The sequence below is a fragment of the Nerophis ophidion genome, linkage group LG07, assembly GCF_033978795.1.
Source record: "Nerophis ophidion isolate RoL-2023_Sa linkage group LG07, RoL_Noph_v1.0, whole genome shotgun sequence".
Classification (NCBI taxonomy): domain Eukaryota; kingdom Metazoa; phylum Chordata; class Actinopteri; order Syngnathiformes; family Syngnathidae; genus Nerophis; species Nerophis ophidion.
Genome location: NC_084617.1, coordinates 51231389 through 51251192, shown reverse-complemented (window position 1 = coordinate 51251192; position 19804 = coordinate 51231389). Strand labels below are relative to the sequence as shown.

The 19804-nt window shown below is 38.2% G+C and overlaps 1 protein-coding gene across 3 annotated transcripts in view; it reads left to right on the top strand.

Moving 5' to 3' along the window:
- serinc5 (serine incorporator 5) overlaps positions 1-19804 on the top strand; it is a 65198-nt gene that overhangs the window by 41326 nt on the left and 4068 nt on the right. Inside the window, exons 4-12 of one of the 3 annotated variants that reach the window (XM_061906371.1) lie at positions 4843-4925; positions 7925-8018; positions 8385-8596; positions 8737-8829; positions 11848-11974; positions 12104-12173; positions 12343-12379; positions 14790-14934; positions 19299-19804. The exon at positions 19299-19804 is cut by the window's right edge and continues 4068 nt beyond it. In XM_061906371.1, coding sequence (XP_061762355.1) covers positions 4843-4925; positions 7925-8018; positions 8385-8596; positions 8737-8829; positions 11848-11974; positions 12104-12173; positions 12343-12379; positions 14790-14934; positions 19299-19443 — 1006 coding nt within the window. In that variant the 3' untranslated portion in view covers positions 19444-19804. Of the gene's footprint in view, positions 1-4842; positions 4926-7924; positions 8019-8384; positions 8597-8736; positions 8830-11826; positions 11975-12103; positions 12174-12342; positions 12380-14789; positions 14935-19298 lie in introns of all 3 variants that reach the window. The other 2 variants (XM_061906370.1, XM_061906369.1) reach the window with 2 other exon arrangements.

The following is a 19804-nucleotide window of genomic DNA, read 5'->3' as shown; positions in this document are numbered from 1 at the left end:
AATTAACCAAAAGTGCTCCAACAGGAAGAAAAAAAACTCTAATAATATACACAAATACAATATCTATGAGTAAACAAAAAAATCACTCAATCACTGAGGAAATCAAATGAAATTTGGAACAACAAAAACTCACCAATTAGGTCGACGAAGGAAAACTAAGGACGCTCGAAGGAGGAAAAAGTAAACTCAAAATTATAGCAAAAAAATAACTGCTATGATCAAAAATAAGGAGAACCAGAAAAAAAGGAGCAAGGCAAGGAGGGAATCAAGGACATGGACATGGACATGAACATGGACGCTAGAAGGCACGATAAACGAGACGATCTGGCAAAGGACAAACGGAGAAGTGAGCTTAAATGGGACGTGGGAGGGATGGGGAACAGGTGGAAACAATCAGGAATCAAGTATGACGTCAGACTGGTGACACAAGAGGAAGGACCCGTGATCTGAAACAAGAGGGTAGCTTTTCAAAATGAAACACATAGATCACAAGACAGAAAAACAAACAAGACTTCCCTCACCGCGGTGTGACAGAAGGCATTCTAAGCACAGGAAAATAACAATCCTCGTCCCAACTGTCATGTGGGATCATGACACAAGTATCATCACTTGAGGACGACGACCAGCTAAACATGCCTCACACCGTAGGAGGATAGGATAACCGCTAAGCTAGAGCTCTTGAATGTAAACAGAGGTGGGCGGATCGATACTAATATCCTCAACAGTAACGATACCAAGTATAGTATCAGTGTATGGTCTAGGGCTGGGCGATATGGACCAAAACTGATAGCCCAGTATTTTCATATATACAGTCGTGGTCAAATGTTTACTTAGACTTGTGAAGGAGAATAGGTGAGGCCTTTAATCCCAAGAACACCATTCCTACCGTCAACATGGGGTTGGTATTGTTATGCTCTGGGCCTGTTTTGCTGCCAATGGAACTGGCGCTTTACAGTATAAATGGGACAATGAAAAAGGAGGATTACCTCCAAATTCTTCAGGACAACCTACATTCCTCAGCCCGGAGGTAGGGTCTAGGGTGCAGTTGGGTGTTCCAACAGGACAATGACCCTAAACACACGTCAAAAATGGTAAAGGAATGGCTAAATCAGGCTAGAATTAAGGTTATAGAATGGCCTTCCCAAAGTCCTGACTTAAACGTGGACAATGCTGAAGAAACAAGTCCATGTCAGAAAACCAACAAATTTAGCTGAACTGCACTAATTTTGTCAAGAGGAGTGGTCAAAAATTCAACCAGAAGCTGGCCAAAAGCTTGTGGATGTCTACCAAAAGCGCCTTATTGCAGTGAAACTTGCCAAAGGACATGTAACCAAATAATAACATTGCTCTATGTATACTTTTGACCCAGCAGATTTGGTCACATTTTCAGTAAACCCATAATAAATTCATAAAAGAACCAAACTCTATTAATGTTTTCGGTGACCAACAGGTATGTGCTCCAATAACTCCATCACAAAAAAATAAGAGTTGTGGAAATCTCTGGAAACTCAAGACAATCATCCCATTATGTTCTTTACAAGTGTGGGTAAACTTTTGACCACGACTCTATACCGTTATATTAAGCAAAACGTGCAAAGTGCTTAAGGTTGCATAAGTGTTTTATGGCTAGATAAGCAGTGCTGAGAGTATTCAGATATTTTTTGCTGTATGTAGTAACGTGTAGCTTGTTCTCTGGTATAGATGAAGCTTCTACTCGCTCACTGCAAGGAAAGCCGCTGGCTGTTCAGTTTGCAACTACTCCTCACGGGCTATGCGGAGAGGCACTTTCAAGCTAAGGAGTACCAGACATTTGTGCTAAGTTGCTAACAGAAATTGAACAACATAAACAGATGAGATTAGTGATAAAGTCGCTACAAGGACAGATATAGGTTCTCAAACAAATTGGTGTATGTTTAAATAAAGCTGTAGTCACTCATCAATAGCCAAATGCAAATGGGGTGACCAAAGCATCACTTGGGAGTTGAGAAGTTGGCGCCGTAGCCGCCGTATTCTTTTGAAAAATGTGTTGTGTCGCGTCATTGTGCGTCAGAAAAGCCTACGTAAACACGCAAGGGGGCAGGGTCGAGCCAAGGGGAATTCACTGGGGCAGAGAAGAGCAAACAGCCAAATTAAAGGCACATCAAAAGATACCGGTTCACGGTATAATCTCAAATATATCTCTCTTTCTAAAATAGGTATTAACTATAATAACGGTATACCGCCCAGCCCTAACACGGTCAAAACTACAGTGGTTAAATTGATATTTTTTATTATCCTAAAAATATTTAGTCATTTTTGTTTTTGGGTACAAACTCAGGAAATAAGTCTCTGGATACAAGAGGATTTAGGATTCAGAGCCAATACTAGGAAATAATTTAAATATTTAATTGATATTGTAACACCACCATCCTGTGTTTTTGTCTGATTATAATTGTGATCATTCAATGATGAAGTATCAATATTGGTATGATACCCTGGATCGATACTCAAATGTGTAGTATCGCCCAAAACTAATGTGAAGTGTGAAACTAAGTGTATTATTATAAGTTTATTACATTTACAGTGGGGCAAAAAAGTATTTAGTCAGCCGCCGATTGTGCAAGTTCTCCCACCTAAAATGATGACAGAGGTCTGTAATTTTCATCATAGGTACACTTCAACTGTGAGAGACAGAAGTGTCTCCAGGAATTCACATTGTAGGAATTTTAAAGATTTTATTTGTAAATTATGGTGGAAAATAAGTATTTGGTCAACCATTCAAAGCTCTCACTGATGGAAGGAGATTTTGGCTCAAAATCTCACGATACTTTGCTTCATTCATTCTTTCCTTAACACGGATCAATCGTCCTGTCCCCTTAGCAAAAAAACAACCCCAAAGCATGATGTTTCCACCCCCATGCTTCACAGTAGGTTTGGTGTTCTTGGGATGCAACTCAGTATTCTTCTTCCTCCAAATACGAAGAGCTTAGTTTATACCAAAAAGTTCTATTTTGGTTTCATCTGACCACATGCCATTCTCCCAATCCTCTGCTGTATCATCCATGTATCCATTTTGGTATAAACTCAACTCGTCGTGTTTGGAGGAAGGAGAATACTGAGTTGCATCCCAAGAACACCATAGCTACTGTGAAGCACAGGGTTGGAAACATCATGCTTTGGGGTTGTTTTTCTGCTAAGGGGACAGGACGATTGATCCGTGTTAAGGAAACAATGAATTGGGCCATGTATCGTGAGATTTGGGGCCAAAACCTCCTTCCATCAGTGAGAGCTTTGAATGGTTGACCAAATACTTATTTTCCACCATAATTTACTAATAAATTCTTTAAAATTCCTACAATGTGAATTCCTGGATTTTTTTTTCACATTCTGTCTCTCACAGTTGAAGTGTACCTATGATGAAAATTACAGACCTCTGTCATCATTTTAAGTGGGAGAACTTGCGCAATCGGTGGCTGACTAAATACTTTTTTGCCCCACTGTATATAGCGCTTTTTCTCTAGTGACTGAAAGCACTTTACATTGCGCTGGAGAGAAAACATAGCTGTGTAAAGTCAAGCGCATTCTCTAAAGATGGTGTCTCTCCCCCCACTACCTTTTTTTCCACCCTGTCGACCTCTCCCAAGCAGAGTGGATATTTGGGTTCTGTTTTCTCTCTATCTGATCCTAGCACTTCTCATATACATCCGATCTAGAGAGTGAACTATTCGTGTAGTTTAAAACAGGTGTTAACATACCAACAGGGTGTACTAATACAGTCCATAATACAGTCCATGTTTCTTACCTGAAAAATCTTCCTTTAAAAAGTGAGCATGAGTAAACTCTGATTGTGAAATTGTTCTTGATTAGTTATCACATTTTAGATTGTACATGCACAATTTCTCTCAAAGGTGAGTACACTCTCACGAGCAGTACATTGACAGCTGTAAAACATATCCATTTATTTTTTTGTATTGTCCCTTTAGAACAGTGTTCCCCAACCTTTTTGTAGCTGCCGACCGGTCAACACTTGAAAATTTGTCCCACGTACTGGGTTTTTTTGTTTGTTTTTTTCATAAAGAAATACAATAATGTGTGCTTACGGACTGTATCCCTGCAGACTGTATTGATCTATATTGATATATAATGTATATATTGTGTTTTTTATGTTGATTTAATAATTGAAAAAAAAAGAACATTTATGTTTTTTTTTTTAATTGTTTTTTTTTATTTCTTGTGTGGCCCGGTACCAATCGGTGGTTGGGGACCACTGCTTTAGAAGATAAACTGTAATTAGATGGTTGTGTAAATGTGAGGCTTGTATACTTTTGCATCTCAGGAAGGGCGTGTACACTGATGACATCCAACAAGTTTTACTGTCAACATTTATTTGCATAAAAATATGAATGTTTTGATTATACAGTAACATGTAAAAAAACAGCTTATTATTGTTCTACAAGCTATTTTTTTAAATTGTATTTTATTGATTTGTATTACAATATTTGGTATTGCAGCACATCACAGGTTCTGGTTGCCAAAATGAATTGTGTTTGGGACCTATTTTTTTGCATATAATTATGAATGTTTTAACAAGTATATGTAAAAAAACAAAACAAAAAAAACTTTTTACATGTAATTTCATTTAATTATGTTTTACTGATTGGTATCAAAATATTTGGTATAGCTCTACATTACAGGTTCTGGTTGCTAAAATTCATTGTGCTCCGGACCTATTTATTTGCATCTAATTATGAATGTTTTAACAAGTTAATGTAAAAAAAAATACCTTTGTTTTTCTACATGCCATTTTTTAAATTGTGTTTTACCGATTGGTATTAAAGTATTTGGTATTGCTTTACATCACAGGTTCTGGTTGCCAAAAATCATTGTGCTCGGAGCCTGCTGTGCTGCGGGTTTCTTCATTCCACAAGAGGAAACTTTTCTTGAAGGTATAGATGCTCATATATTTGTATTTACAATGGCCACATTAAAAAGTATGTGACAGAGCTGGTAGTCATCAATAAATATACTTGATATATTTAGTAATTATAGCATATTGTCACACACATTTGTATTCGAAGACGAAGTGGCAAATAAATGTCAGAATAATTTATGTCTTTTTGTACTATCTTTTTTAACTAGATGGGATCATCTTTTTTCCTAATCACCCAGTGATTACATTGTTATTGCATCCTGTATCACATATACACTTATATATCAAGAATAAATAAAACCAAGATTAAAATCCACACTCATCCAGTTGCTTCCTAAAATGTCACATATCTTCAGATTAACTAGTTCCACACTACCGATATTCTCAGATTAAAGTAAACAAGATCAGCTAAAATCATGTTTTCGAAGCTGAATTACATTAAGGATGTGCAAATGGTGCCAAGGTTAGGGTGCACTGAAAGTTTAAACTCCAGATATAGTATGCAAAAAGAAAAAATAAATTGTAGAAATGATAAAACTTGAGTGTAAGAAAGAAGACGCTTCTTTAATCAAATGATTTCAAAGTATCCCATATGTGAAGAAAAAAACCTGATTAAAATACAGAAACCAAAACAGGAAATGTGTGGACTGAAATCTTGAGTCAGTGAAACTCAAATGTTTGCTGCAAAATATAGGATGTCAAGGGTTTGGATCGCTGTTTCTGCTTCCCATATTTATATTCTAAATAACAACATCAAGAAACTTGATGGGATCCTTTCTCAGTTTATATATTGCTTTGCAGAATTTCATTTTTGTACTGACTGTTGATCCACACACACCTCATGAATTCAATGTTTTACCATGAAAGGTTTCACTTTCCTAAAAGATGAAGGTGAAAAATACTTTTAAGGAAAGAGCTACAGTACATTCAGAAAGTTTTTACAGTGCTTCACTTTTTTTCCATATTTTTTTATGTTAGAGCCTTTTCTTGTCCTCAACATTTTACAGACAATACCCTTTGAAGCCAATGTTTTTTGGTGTATATATTCAAATGTGTAGTATCGCCCAAAACTAATGTGAAGTGTGAAAGTAAGTGAATTTTTTATATATATATATATATATATATATATATATATATATATATATATATATATATATATCAAATTTAGTAACATTTTAAAATCAAATGTACTTTGTACTTTGCTCAATACTTTGTTGATGAACCTTTGGCAGCAATTATAGCCTCCTTTTTGAATAACATTTTAAAGTATATATATATATATTTTCTTGCAAAATTTATCACAAACTAAAAAACTGAAAATCACATGTACATAAGTATTCACACCATTTGCGGTGTATTTATAGCAATTCCAGTCTCAAGACTTTTTTAATCCAATGCCACAAGGTTGGCACACCCAATGGTCATTCAGTCAGAGCTACAGCATTCTTCTGTGGAGAAAGAAAACCTTTTAGAAGGACAACTATCTCAGCAGCAATCCACCAATCAGGCCTGTATAGTAGAGTAGCCAGACGGAAGCTATTTCTTAGTAAAAAGTTTGCCAAAATGCCCCTGAAAGACTCTCAGACCATGAGAAATAAATTCCCTGATCTGATAAGACAAAGATTGAAATTTCTGGCTTGAATGCTAGGCATCATGTTTGAAGGAAACCAGGCAGCGCTCATCACCAGGCCAATACCATTCTTACAGTGAAGCATGGTGGGGGCAGTGGGGATGGTTTTCAGCGGCAGGAACTGGGAGACTACTCAGGATAGAGGGAAAGATGAATGCAGCAAAGTACAGAGACATCCTGGATGAAAACCAACACTTTCCATCCAACCTAATGGAGCTTGAGATGTGCGGCAAAAAGGAATGGGCACGGAGGAATGAGCGAAACTGCCTAAAGATAGGTGTGCCACACTTGTGACATCATATTCAAGACTTGATGCTGTAATTGCTGCCTCAACAGTGTTCACTGCAAAGTGTTCACTGCAAAGGCTGTGAACATGTATGTACACAGGATTTAGATTTTTTTAAATTGTTTTTTAACAAATTTGTATATGTAAAAAAAAGACGTCACGTTGTCTGTAGAATTTTGTGGACAAAAATGAATGTATGTATTCCAGTTTGGAATAAGACTCTAACATAACATGTGGAGAAAGTAAAGCTCTGTGAATACTTTCCGGATGCACTGTATAGGGGTTCTCCTCACAGAGTCACATAAAAGCTGTGTCTGCAGCAAACAAATCATTTCAGCTGCATCGTCTTCGGATGTACGAAAACAAATCTGAAGTCTCAAATGTATTCAGAAGGTTGCTTCTATCTCCAAACAATCATGTCTCTGATCTCTGTGGTCTTTTAGCATCAGTTGGGTAGTCAAAGTAAACCATCTTCAAGGCAAGAAAGGTTTTGTACGCATGGCAGTTTAAAGTTATGGCCTCTAAAATAAAAAATACAAATATTAAGGTCATAAAAATAATCAATATTTTATTCAATCAAATGCAAAAAGTGCAGGTAAAAATATTTCAGTTGTCACATGCACAGCTAAAAAAATGTGTTCAGCCTTATTCACCATCTTCTGTGATGCTTACAGCTTTGTACTGTGAAGGTAAACCTGCATCTGGACAGGTTTAACTTAAATCTTGATGCAGACCTGAATTAAAGATAGTCTCCCTTTAAAAAAAAGTTATGTTATTTAACTCAAGACTAGAACACGTCTGAGAGCCATTTCCGTAAATCCTGCTTTAAAACGTGATTCAATCGAGAGCTAGGGCTAAACCCTTGTACGGGAAACCGGGCCTGAATGTTTTTATTTCTGCTGCCATTTCCTGTTAGCATAAAAATCTAAATATTTTCCCACACTAACAAATTACAAATTTTCCATGAGGTGGCCATTGGCACATCCTCTTTTATATTTCAGTGGCAATTTTATAATCTGAATGTCAACATATTAAATAACCTGTAACAAACCATGGGTATTACCATTAACAGAGAAAATAATATCTTTGTCTCCCTCAGTATGGCGCTATGTCGGAGCTGTTGGTGGATTTTTCTTCCTGCTGATCCAGCTCATGTTGTTGGTGGAGTTTGCCCACAGATGGAACACGAACTGGTAAGAGCAACAGTCTGACTGGCCTTTGGCAGTGCACAATGCCACGTCAATACGAATGGTGCTCGGAGGGTGGGACACACTCATTCTGTGGATTGACTTGAGGGAAAAAGTTTGGCAAGCAAGAGTTTTGTGGCTGCCTTGTTATTGTGTGAGAAGGGAGCTTGTTAGCAGCTTGCAGATTCACTGAATGTGTGCATTGACTTTCCATGCTGAATTAACTCACCAGATCTGTTTGGTTGATTTCTTTAGAACCCAGTTGGTGCTCTCTGCTTTTTGTCTCTTCACATTTTAGTTTGTTTTACCCACGTTCATGTTGTTTTTGCCCTTTTTTCTTTTCCCTCTCTCTGTGTGTACTTGGGTACACAGGAGCTCAGGAGTAAAGTATAACCGCTTGTGGTATGCAGCACTGGCCTTGGTCACTCTCGTGCTGTTCAGTGTTGCTGTGGGAGCCGTGATCTTCATGGGTCTTTTCTACACCCACCCTGAGGCCTGTCTCCTCAACAAGATCTTCCTGGGCATCAACAGCAGCCTCTGCCTCATCGTCTCTCTGCTTGCCATCTCCCCCTTCATACAGAAACGTGAGGATCCTCACTCAAGTGTTGATGCAAATTAAAATGTCTCTTAGCTTTAAAAAAAAGTTTTATTGGTTCAGTCTTAAAGAGAAAAGCTTTACTGTTTTAAATCTCACTCCTCATGTTTACTTTTCTGTCCACCTCAGTCCAGCCCAAATCTGGTCTGCTCCAGCCTGGAGTCATCAGTGTGTATGTCATGTACCTTACCTTCTCAGCCTTCTCCAGCAAACCAAAAGAAAGTGAGTATAGAGAAATGTTCCCACTAATTAGTCATGTGTTTGAGCAAATGCAAAAACTGCCTGAGCATTCAGTGTGAGCAATATCAGACGTGTACACTGTGGACATAACCAGCATCACACCTGTCCCAAACCTGACTTAATAAGTTCAATGTTTTACTGTAATAATAATCTAATGACAGATGTCATTTTCATGAGATTATTTACTTTTATAAGTGATTTGACTCACATAAGATTAAAATAACAAAATCAATTGTGTTTTTATGTGCTATTATTTTATGCCTGGGAGGGGGTCCTACTTTGAAAATAATTTGTACACCTTCAGAGATCAAATTTAGTTCCCCTTAAACCATTCTCATGTTGCACAATGAGATGTAAGCATGGGATAAAGTGTATATTCCCGTAACTTTCCATCTGTAAAATATATATTTTTATTATTATTTATGTAATCTTTTAACAGCATTTTATGATTAATATCCATGAATTACAATCCTTAATAAGCACACATTTGATTGAGAAGTCATAGTGTAACAACTTGGCGATTACACTTAGTGTGGTGTTGGAGTTGTCCGTCTTTTTGTGTGGCCATAAATGCATCAGTGGCTAAGTGCCATGGGTGTGTTGGTGCAAGTGAGAGAGCGCTGCTGTTGATATGACAGATCAATCAAAGTTGATTTATAAAGCCCTTAACCACAAATGCCCCAAAGGGCTTTACAAAGCACAACGACATCCTCAGATCTGATCCCACATCTGGGCAAGAAAAAACTCAACCCAATGGGAACAATGAGAAACCTAAGGAGGGACCCCCTCATTGTTGGTAGGTAGCTAGGTAGGTCTTTTTTGTCATTGCACAAGTACAATGAACGTTGTTTTCAGCACAAACCCGTTCAAGATTAGACAAAACAAACAGTGTACAGAGTTACAGAACAGGAACGCTGATGGCTCGCCACAAGGTGCCCCATAAAAGATGGGGGAAAAGGTCAACGCTGGGGGAGGATGAGTAAAAAAAATACATCTAGATTGGGCTCCTAAGGGGGGCCAGTCTGGAGTGAGAAAAAACATCCGAAGCACATATACATATAACAACAAGCATCCCGAAACCTGCAACGGAGGGTAGGGAGTAGAGATGCGCGGATAGGCAATTATATCATCCGCATCTCCGAAGTCGTCATCCACCCGCCGTCCACCCGAATCAACATTTTATTAGGACCGTACCCAACCGCCCGTTGAAATACATCAGAGGTTGTCCGCCTTTACCACTCACAGAGCTATTTAAACCTTTTTTGCTGCTAGCGGGGTGTATACAATAGTCAGGAAGTATCATGAATACAAAGGATTATGGGTATTTGTTGTGTTGCGTTTATGTTGTGTTACTGTGAGGATGTTCTCCCGAAATGTGTTTGTCGTTCTTAATTGGTGTGGCTTCGCAGCGTGGCGCATATTACTAAGAGTGTTAAAATTGTTTGTATCACAACCATTGGTGTACTCTGTGTCACCCGGTATGCCTTGCAGTCGTGTGCGTGTTGCTGCGAGAGCCACACACAACACGATGCTTGACTGACAAGTAGATCGTACATGTTGGAGTAGGCGACAAAAGCTAATGGCTTCATAGCACGCCCTAATACTTATTTACTGGGTGACTACCGGCAGTCATTCAGGAGAATAATAGCATCTATTATTGTCTTCTTCGCATTATGACACGGGTCTTAAATGGCACTTTGAATGGCAAAGGATACCGTTCACAGAACCAGGCATTTCAAATATTTCCGGATGGTTCAACCGCCACCCGCCTGAATCTAATTAAAATCTATTTTTCCGCCATGTCAACCGCCCGACCCGCGGTTTATCCGTGGACTCCGCGGATGAGACCGCAAACCGCGCATCTCTAGTAGGGAGTGGGGGCTACGGTATCAGGCTGCAGCTCTTCAGGCGCTGCCCAGCCGTCCATCACCTCTAAGGGATGCGCGTCAAGGATAATGGATGGGGTGGGGGGTATGTGTGTGTGGCGTATATTTTTGGTGGATACATGTGTGTGTGTAAGCCTGCTGCGTGTTTCTGTTCCGCAGCCTTGATGTCGTGCAGTTGCTAGTCCAAAGTCAACAACAACAGGTGTGTGTCTATGAGAGACAGAAAGGGTGTTTGTTGTGTCTTTGCCGCATTGTCCTTCGGGAGAGTTCCGAAGACAGGGAAACAATCCAAGTTTGAATGTTTTGTACGCGAGTGAAAATAAAATTTGCTTTTCACTCTAAATTGTCTATGACTGATTCTCAAATTCATCCTGCAGGGCAGACAGTCCGATGTTATCTATATCACTAGTGTCCACAATTCTTCTCACATCCCCCAATCATTTGTGCCAGCTTTGGGGTACTTTGAAGACTGCCAGCAACTTCCAATTTGTCGACAAACCAGAGCAGCGCTTACTCCAATCTGCAGATGTCCTGCTGTCGTAATTCCGAATAGGTAGATATCTTTGCGTCCTCGACTGAAAGAGTCGCCAGGCACGCGGCACTCCTTCTCCCCAGAGTCCATCGTGTGTCCAGCAACAACCGCTCCGTCACTAAAGCAGGTTCCCCCAAACCCAGGATCTTGTCAATTTTGTTGAGGCCAGTTAAATAGTTCCAATGTTAAGATTTGGAGAGCAGTGCAAAAAGAGGCAACAAGAAAGTTAAGACCAGACAAGACAAAGAAGCAAGCAGGAGAAATAAGGGACAGGAAAGGGGAGCGTCCGCCCTCGATGATTGCGAGTGAGAAAGTTGGCGTAGCAAATTAACCCTGCAAGATACGCTCAAAACACCTGGTCTTACTCAATAGCATGAGTTTACAGCTAGTGATCGACATAACACTGTTTTCCAACCAAGGGAAGAAAGGAAGTGAGTGTGAAGATGTTGATTTGTGTTAGGGATATTTTGCGAAGTTGGCAACACTGCTCCAAAGGGAATTTCCACAAATGAAAATGTACATTCGTGTAAAAGTGACATACATACATTATGCATGTTAAAGGCTGGCCGTTTACTTCTGCAGTGGTGGAGATTGATGGCATGAACAAGACAGTGTGTGTCTTTCCCTTCAACTCCGGAAAGGAAAGCGACAAGAAGATCGTCACTGCTCTAGGAGCCGTTATCCTGTTTGGCTGCATCCTTTACTCCTGGTAACAAATGCACACACACACATTTGCCGTGAAAATGAAGGATTGATATTCAGTAGCTGCTTTAACATGATAACAAAAAGATTTGTGATGGAAACTAAATGTGTGTGTTTTCTGCCATGCTTCCATCAGTCTGACCTCCACCACCAAGCGAAGCTCTGCAGCGCTGCGGGTGTGCAGGACCAGTGAGCCAGAGATTGAGGTAAACACGCATTGCTCGTGTCAGTGCTTTGACAACATTCGTTACAAGGGTAAATTGAATTAACTGAAGAGGAAACAACTTCCCTTTGTTTAATTGATAAGACTGGATTGGCAATTTGTTGAAAATATTGTCGTTTTAAGGCTTTAATCGGTTTGTCTTCATCCCACAGAGAGCCCGCTGCTGCTTCTGCTTTGGAGAGGACACAGGTAGAAACATTTGTTTTTTAACCTTGCGTGTCATTACTTTCTTTCATTTCCTCCCACCAGTCTTGTCCCTGCAGCTTTATTGAGTGTATAAATATGTCCCCAGCAGTGTGCTCGTTGGTATTCATCTCACTGATGCAGGATGGTGAGAAAGTATTGGTTAGCAAACGCAGATGATGTCACTGTTACTAGGTGGTTGGCATGTCTGGTGTAGAAACGTCTGTGGGCCATTAGTGCCCCCTGTTGTAGATTGGAGGAAAGACAATTTGCATAGTGGAGCAGTTGGATATTTAAAAACATGTACAGTATATGTTTTACAAACTACAGCCCTACCTGATAGTAATCAACCATTATAGAAAACATGTTTAATGGAAATGGAGAGTGGTTCCAAATGCAGATATTTGTAAAACTTTGCATTTTTGGAAATTTGATTTAAATATGAGTTGACATACAGTACAGGCCAAAAGCTTGGACACACCTTCTCATTTTAATGAGTTTTCTTTATTTTCATGACTATTTACATTTTAGATTGTCACTAAAGGCGTCAAAACTATGAATGAACACATGTGGAGTTATGTACTTAACAAAAAAGGTGAAGTAACTGAAAACATGTTTTGTATTCTAGTTTCTTTAAAATAGCAAAACTTTGCTCTAATTACTACCTTTTACAGTCTTGGCATTCTCTCGAAGAGCTTAAATCACCTGAAATGTTTTTCACTTCACAGGTGTACTTGAAACTCATCGAGAGAATGCCAAGAATGTGCAAAGCAATAGTCAGAGCATAGGGTAGCTATTTTGAAGAACCTAGTATATAAAACATGTTTTCAGTTATTTCACCTTTTTTTCTTAATTACCGTGTTTTCCGTATTTTCCGCTTACTGGTTATTATATAACCAGTAAGCCATTAACTACGAGTCTTCCCTGACCATAACCCTTACCCTAACACAAACACTATGTTGATAAGCAACTAATTAATATGTTCCCCATACTAAAGTGTTACCGAGGCATTAAATTGGAAGGTATGTCCAAACGTTTGGCCTGTACTTTATATTGTTAGTCGCCACAATATAATTTAGTATTTTACAAGGTACCGAATTTTTCGGATTATAAATCGCTCCGGAGTAAACGATGCACCGGCCGAAAATGCATAATAAAAAAGGAAGAAAATATATATATACGTCGAACTGGAGTATTAAGTCGCATTTTTGGGGGAAATTTATTTGATAAAATCCAACACCAAGAATAGACATTTGAAAGGCAATTTAAAATAAATAACGAATAGTGAACAACAGGCTGAATAAGTGTACGTCATATGACACATAAAAAACCAACTGAGAAGGTGCCTGGTATGTTAATGTAACATATTATGGTAAAAGTCAATCAAATAACTATAACATATAGAACATGCTATACGTTTACCAAACAATCTGTCACTCCTAATCGATAAATCCAATGAAATCTTCTTCCTCGATGTCTCTTCTAAACAACTCTGCCAACTCCAAAGGTATGCGCCGCTTCCTCTTGTCGTTATCTGCTGCATATTTCCCTACGTCCAGCTCGTAATCTGCAGTACATGATTTCCTTTTCGGTGCCATTTTTGTTCAGCCCTTCTCAGTTTTTATAAGTTACCGCCAACGTTGAAATGATCCATTTTAATAGCTACGGCAGTAGCATATAGCAGTTAGCATCCCATGACCCACAATGCACTTCTGCCATGACCCTCCCCCGCCAAATTCTTATTGATTGACGTGTGTGTGACGATTGCTGATACTTTCTTTGTCTCTTCCGCGAATGAGATAAATAATATTATTTAATATTTTACGGTAATGTGTTAATAATGTCACACATAAGTCGCTCCGGAGTATATGTCGCACATCCGGCCAAACTATGAAAAAAACTGCGACTTATAATCCGAAAAATACGGTATATGAATATTTGAAGAATACCAACACATTATGATCTCCATTTTAATATCAAAAACGCTGGATATGATGTTTCACATAAGGTACACACTTTAAATATACCTGAATGCGGTCCTTTTCAAGTAGTGGTGCGGTACGATGCATGTGACCTCGGGAAACATGTTTTTTTTAATCAGTACTAGAGTATGACAAAGCGTATGTAGCACTTGGCTCCACTGTGACTACGGTGGGTGACAAGGAAAGACCGTTTTGTTGTTTTCTTTAATGTTGATAGTTATACAAATGTTCTGCTGAGGTGTACTTAAATAACAATTTTTATAGACAAATGATTACTATTTAGAGTCACAGTGGGGTTGGGGGAATATGTTCTTCTTCCTGAGGGGGTGTTACTCAAAAATATTTGAGAAGCGCTGCCTTAATGGCACACGTTAGTAATATTTTAATCTATTTTGCTATTGTTTTTTTTCCGGCAATGTCCATTTCACTGACAGAAGACTATGAAGAGGAGAAGAGCGGTGGAGGCCAGAACGTGCTGTATGACGAGAGAGAAGCCACCAACTACAGCTACACATATTTCCACTTTGTCTTCTTCCTGGGTTCCCTCTATGTCATGATGACCATAACCAACTGGTTCCAGTAAGTCATCATGTACAGTACAGGCCAAAAGTTTGGACACACCTTGTCGTTCACAACACAACTGATGGTCCCAACCCCATTGATAAAGCAAGAAATTCCACTAATCAACCCTGATAAGGCACACCTGTGAAGTGAAAATCATTTCAGGTGACTACCTCTTGAAACTCATTGAGAGAATGCCAAGTGTGTGCAAAGCAGTAATCAGAGCAAAGGGTGACTATTTTTGAAGAAACTAGAGCAGGGGTAGGGAACCTATGGCTCTAGAGCCAGATGTGGTTCTTTTGATGACTGCATATGGCTCTCAGATAAATCTTAGCTGACATTGCTTAACACGATAAGTAATGAATAACTCCGCTGGTAATCACGATGTTAAAAATAACGTTCAAAATATAAAACATTCTAATGCATTTTAATCCATCCATCCATTTTCTACCGCATCTGTTCAAGAAATAATAATGTTATTAAAAAGAATTCGACTTATCATATTCTAAAAATGTTGGTTTTACTTAAAAATGCACGCATTTAGTTGTATTCAGTGTTAAAAAATATGATTATGACTCTCACGGGAATACATTTTTAAAATATTTGGCTTTCATGGCTCTCTCAGCCAAAAAGGTTCCCGACCCATTAATACGATAAGTAATGAATAATTCCGCTGGTAATCATGATGTTAAAAATAACGTTCAAAATATAAAACATTCTCATCCATTTTAATCCATCCATCCGTTTTTTTACCGCACCTGTTGAAGAAATAACAATGTTATTTTTAAAAATTACTAATTTTACTCTAAAAATGTTGGTTTTACTTTACGCATTTAGTTGTATTCAGTGTTAAAAAAAATATGATATGGCTCTTCACGGAAATACATTTTAAAATATTTGGCTTTCATGGCTCTCTCAGCCAAAAAGGTTCCCGACCCCTGAACTAGAGAATAAAACATGTTTTTAGTTATTTTACCTTTTTTTTGTTAAGTACATAACTCCACGTGTTCATTCATAGTTTTGATGCCTTCAGTGACAATCTACAATGTAAATAGTCATGAAAATAAAATAAAAAAACGCATTGAATGAGAAGGTGTGTCCAAACCTTTGGCCTGTGTTGTATATCAAATAGGAACAAAAGTTTCCCGATCCAGATGATGTTATCGTATTAATTTGACTTTTTTTTTTAACTAATAGACGATCTTTACTGCAGCTTTGTCCCAGGGTTTGCATGGCTAAGGATTGTACTCACTTGAAATTTTCCTTCCCTCAGGGAGACACAATTTCCATTTCCGGTTTTCTTGTTAGAGTGGCATGAAGGAGGGTGTGTGTCCCACTAGAACATCGGCTTGAATACTAATCCTCACCACCATGGGGATAAGATAAACAGAGTTTTTTTCAAGTATCGCGCTATAGCTGAAAGACGAAAGGAAAATAAATGATTACACATGCTACACAAACGATATCAATGATAATGATGAACTCCCAGAATTTGAATTCAAATTCTAGAAAAACAGTGATAAGTGCACTATGCCAGCTTGCTTGCTAAAATGCTAACAAAGACATTGACGTATTTTCTCATTGAAAAACGACAGTCCCCAATCTAAACTTATACAAACAAAATGCTGTAAAGCAATTAAAAAATTCAATTGTGCTCAGTGAATCTACAAGCTGTCCTCTTTTAGCACACAGTGATCGTTCTTTACTCAGAGGAGTACAAGATGGAGGAACGCTGAGCAAAGTAGGACGCCACAACGCTCACAAGAAATTTAAAAAAAAATATGATTACATTTTATAAGTTAAGCACTTTTCATTGACTATAAACAGATAAAAAAATGATGTAGTAGAAACCAATATTTAAAACAATAAAAGCTTATTAGCCATTAAAACAGATAAAATACTAAAACACTATCATTGAAGCATAAAAAATACAAAATAGTGTGTTTATTTATTTTAGTCATTTAAAAAAAATAACTTGGTCAAAAGATTTTAGAGTGTGTATAAGTACTTCTGGAGCACATTTGACAATACTGTGATGATAATGATAACCATGATATGAAATGTTGATAGATTTACATCTCTGCTCAACACAATAAGTAGGACGACACAAAGTTATCAGTTAAAGCTTCAATGTAAAGTAGGCGTGATCGATCCAGATGTAAATACTATTTATACGGATATAAAGTATCCGTATACAAAAAATAAAAAGTGATTTAAGTCTTTGGGATACAGGAAAGCTTAAAATTGGAGCCAATAATACAAAACCCAAAACCAGTGAAGTGGTCACGTTGTTTAATTCGTAAATAAAAACTGAATACAATGATTTGCAAATCCTTTTCAACTTATATTCAGTTGAATAGACTGCAAAGACAAGACATTTAATTTTAGAATTGAGAAACGTATTTTTTTTTTTTGCAAATAATCATTAACTTTGAATTTAATAGCAGCAACACATTGCAAAAAAAGTTAGCACAGGAGCATTTTTACCACTGTGTTACATGGCCTTTCCGTTTAACAACAATCGGTGAACTTTTGGAAAATGAGGAAACCAATTTTTGAAGCTTTTCTGGTGGAATTATTTTCCATTCTTGCTTAATGTACCGCTTAAGTTGTTTAACAGTCCGGGGTCTCCGTTGTCGTATTTTAGGCTTCATAATGCACCACACATTTTCAATGGGAGACAGGTCTGGACTACAGGCAGGCCATTCTAGTACCCGCACTCTTTTAATATGAAGCCACGCTGTTGTAACACGTGGCTTGGCATTGTCTTGCTGAAATAAGCAGGGGCGTCCATGATAACATTGCTTGGATGACAACATATGTTGCTCCAAAACCTGCATGTACTTTTCAGCATTAATGGTACCTTCACAGATGTGTAAGTTACCCATGCCTTGGGCACTAATACACCTCCATACCATCACAGATGCTGGCATCTGAACTTTGCGCCTATAACAATCCGGATGGTTCTTTTCCTCTTTGTTCCGGAGAAAACAACGTCCATAGTTTCAAAAAACAATTTGAAATGTGGAGTTGTTAGACCACAGAACACTTTTCCACTTTGCATCAGTCTATCTTAGATGAGCTTGGGCCCAGCGAAGCCGGTGGCATTTCTGGGTGTTGTTGATAAATGGCTTTCGCTTTGCATATTAGAGCTTTAACTTGCACTTACAGATGTAGCGACCAACTGTAGTTACTGACAGTGGGTTTTTTTTATGTTCCTAAGCCCATGTGGTGATATCCTTTACACACTGATTTTGCTTTTTGTCGCAGTACCGCCTGAGGGCTCAATGGTCATGCGCATTCAATGTTGGTTTTCAGCCTTGCCTTACATGCAGTGATTTCTCCAGATTCTCTGAAACATTTGATGATATTACGGACCATAGATGGTGAAATCCCTAAATGTCTTGCAATAGCTCGTTGAGAAATGTTGTTCTTAAATTGTTGGAAAATTTGCTCATGCATTTGTTCACAAAGTGGTGACCCTCGCCCAGTCCTTGTTTATGAATGACTGAGCATTTCATGGAAGCTGCATTTATACCTCATCATGGCACCCACCTGTTCCCAATTAACCTGTTCACCTGTGGGATGTTCCAAATAAGTGTTTGATGAGCATTCCTCAACTTTTTCACTCTTTTTTTGCCACATGTGCCAGCTTGTTTGAAACATGTTACAGGCATCAAATTCTAAATGAGCTAATATTTGCAAAAAATAACAAAGTTTACCAGTTTGAACGTTAAGTACATTGTCTTTGCAGTCCATTCGATTGAATATAGGTTGAAAAGGATTTGCAAATCATTGTATTCTGTTTTTATTTACGATTTACACAACGTGCCAACTTCACTGGTTTTGGGCTTTGTAAATTGGAGCCAATAATAGCTTTTTTATTTTATTAGTTGTTGTGCACTAGCCACTTTATTTTGTTAATAAGTACTATCCAATGTCACAAATGTAATAGATCATTTGATTTACAACAATACTAGCCAATTGTAAATTTAATCAGATACGCTTTATAGAAATTTTGTTTACTTTAGTTACCTTCAAAATCAGGTCAAAAAATCGCTCTTGGAAATTGAGCTAGCAAAACTAGAACAATGCTTTAAAAAGGCCAAAAAGGCCAAAAACACACAAAGTAGCCAACAGCACTGCTGTGTTGACTGAATAAGCAATCACCCCGCCCACAATGGCTGAATGAAACCTTTGTACACTGAGACAATATTCCTACACAAAGCATATTTTTTTAATTAGGACTTCAAAAAGTTTGCACAATTAAGCATTAGTAATGTGAGGTTCCACTGTAACAGTTAAAAAAAGGATGCCTTGTTTCATTCAATACTTTATCATTTTCCGTCTCTCGTCACTCACCTTCTGGACCATTTTTCCAGCTATGACGACCACAAGATTGAGAAGCTCTTGGACGGAAGCGTGTCCGTGTTCTGGATCAAGATCTCCTCCTCCTGGGTGTGTCTGGTCTTCTACATGATCACTCTCATCGCTCCCATGATCTGCCCCAAGCGCTTTGAGGCCTAGGACTACCACCACAAGTCAGGTGACTTCCTGTGTTGGGGGTGATGCCAACAGTAGCTTTGAGGGTGAGCCAAGGGACCAGCACTCTTTCTTTCATTCTTTCTATTTTTCTTTCTTTCTATTTCCCTTTTTTCTTTTTGAACCACCGTTCACAACTACACTCAGCTTTGGAAACGGAGGAACAATCGTTGCCTTTGAATACACTATATTACACTTCATAGGTGACTGTTACAATGACAATACCTAGATGGTATTTTTTTTTTTTTTTACAATAACAGTCTCCTGAAATGTTGTATTGCTCTCATGTGGATTGTGTTACAGAGTGTGAGCTTAACCTTCACTATTTCCTAATAGAATGTAAAAA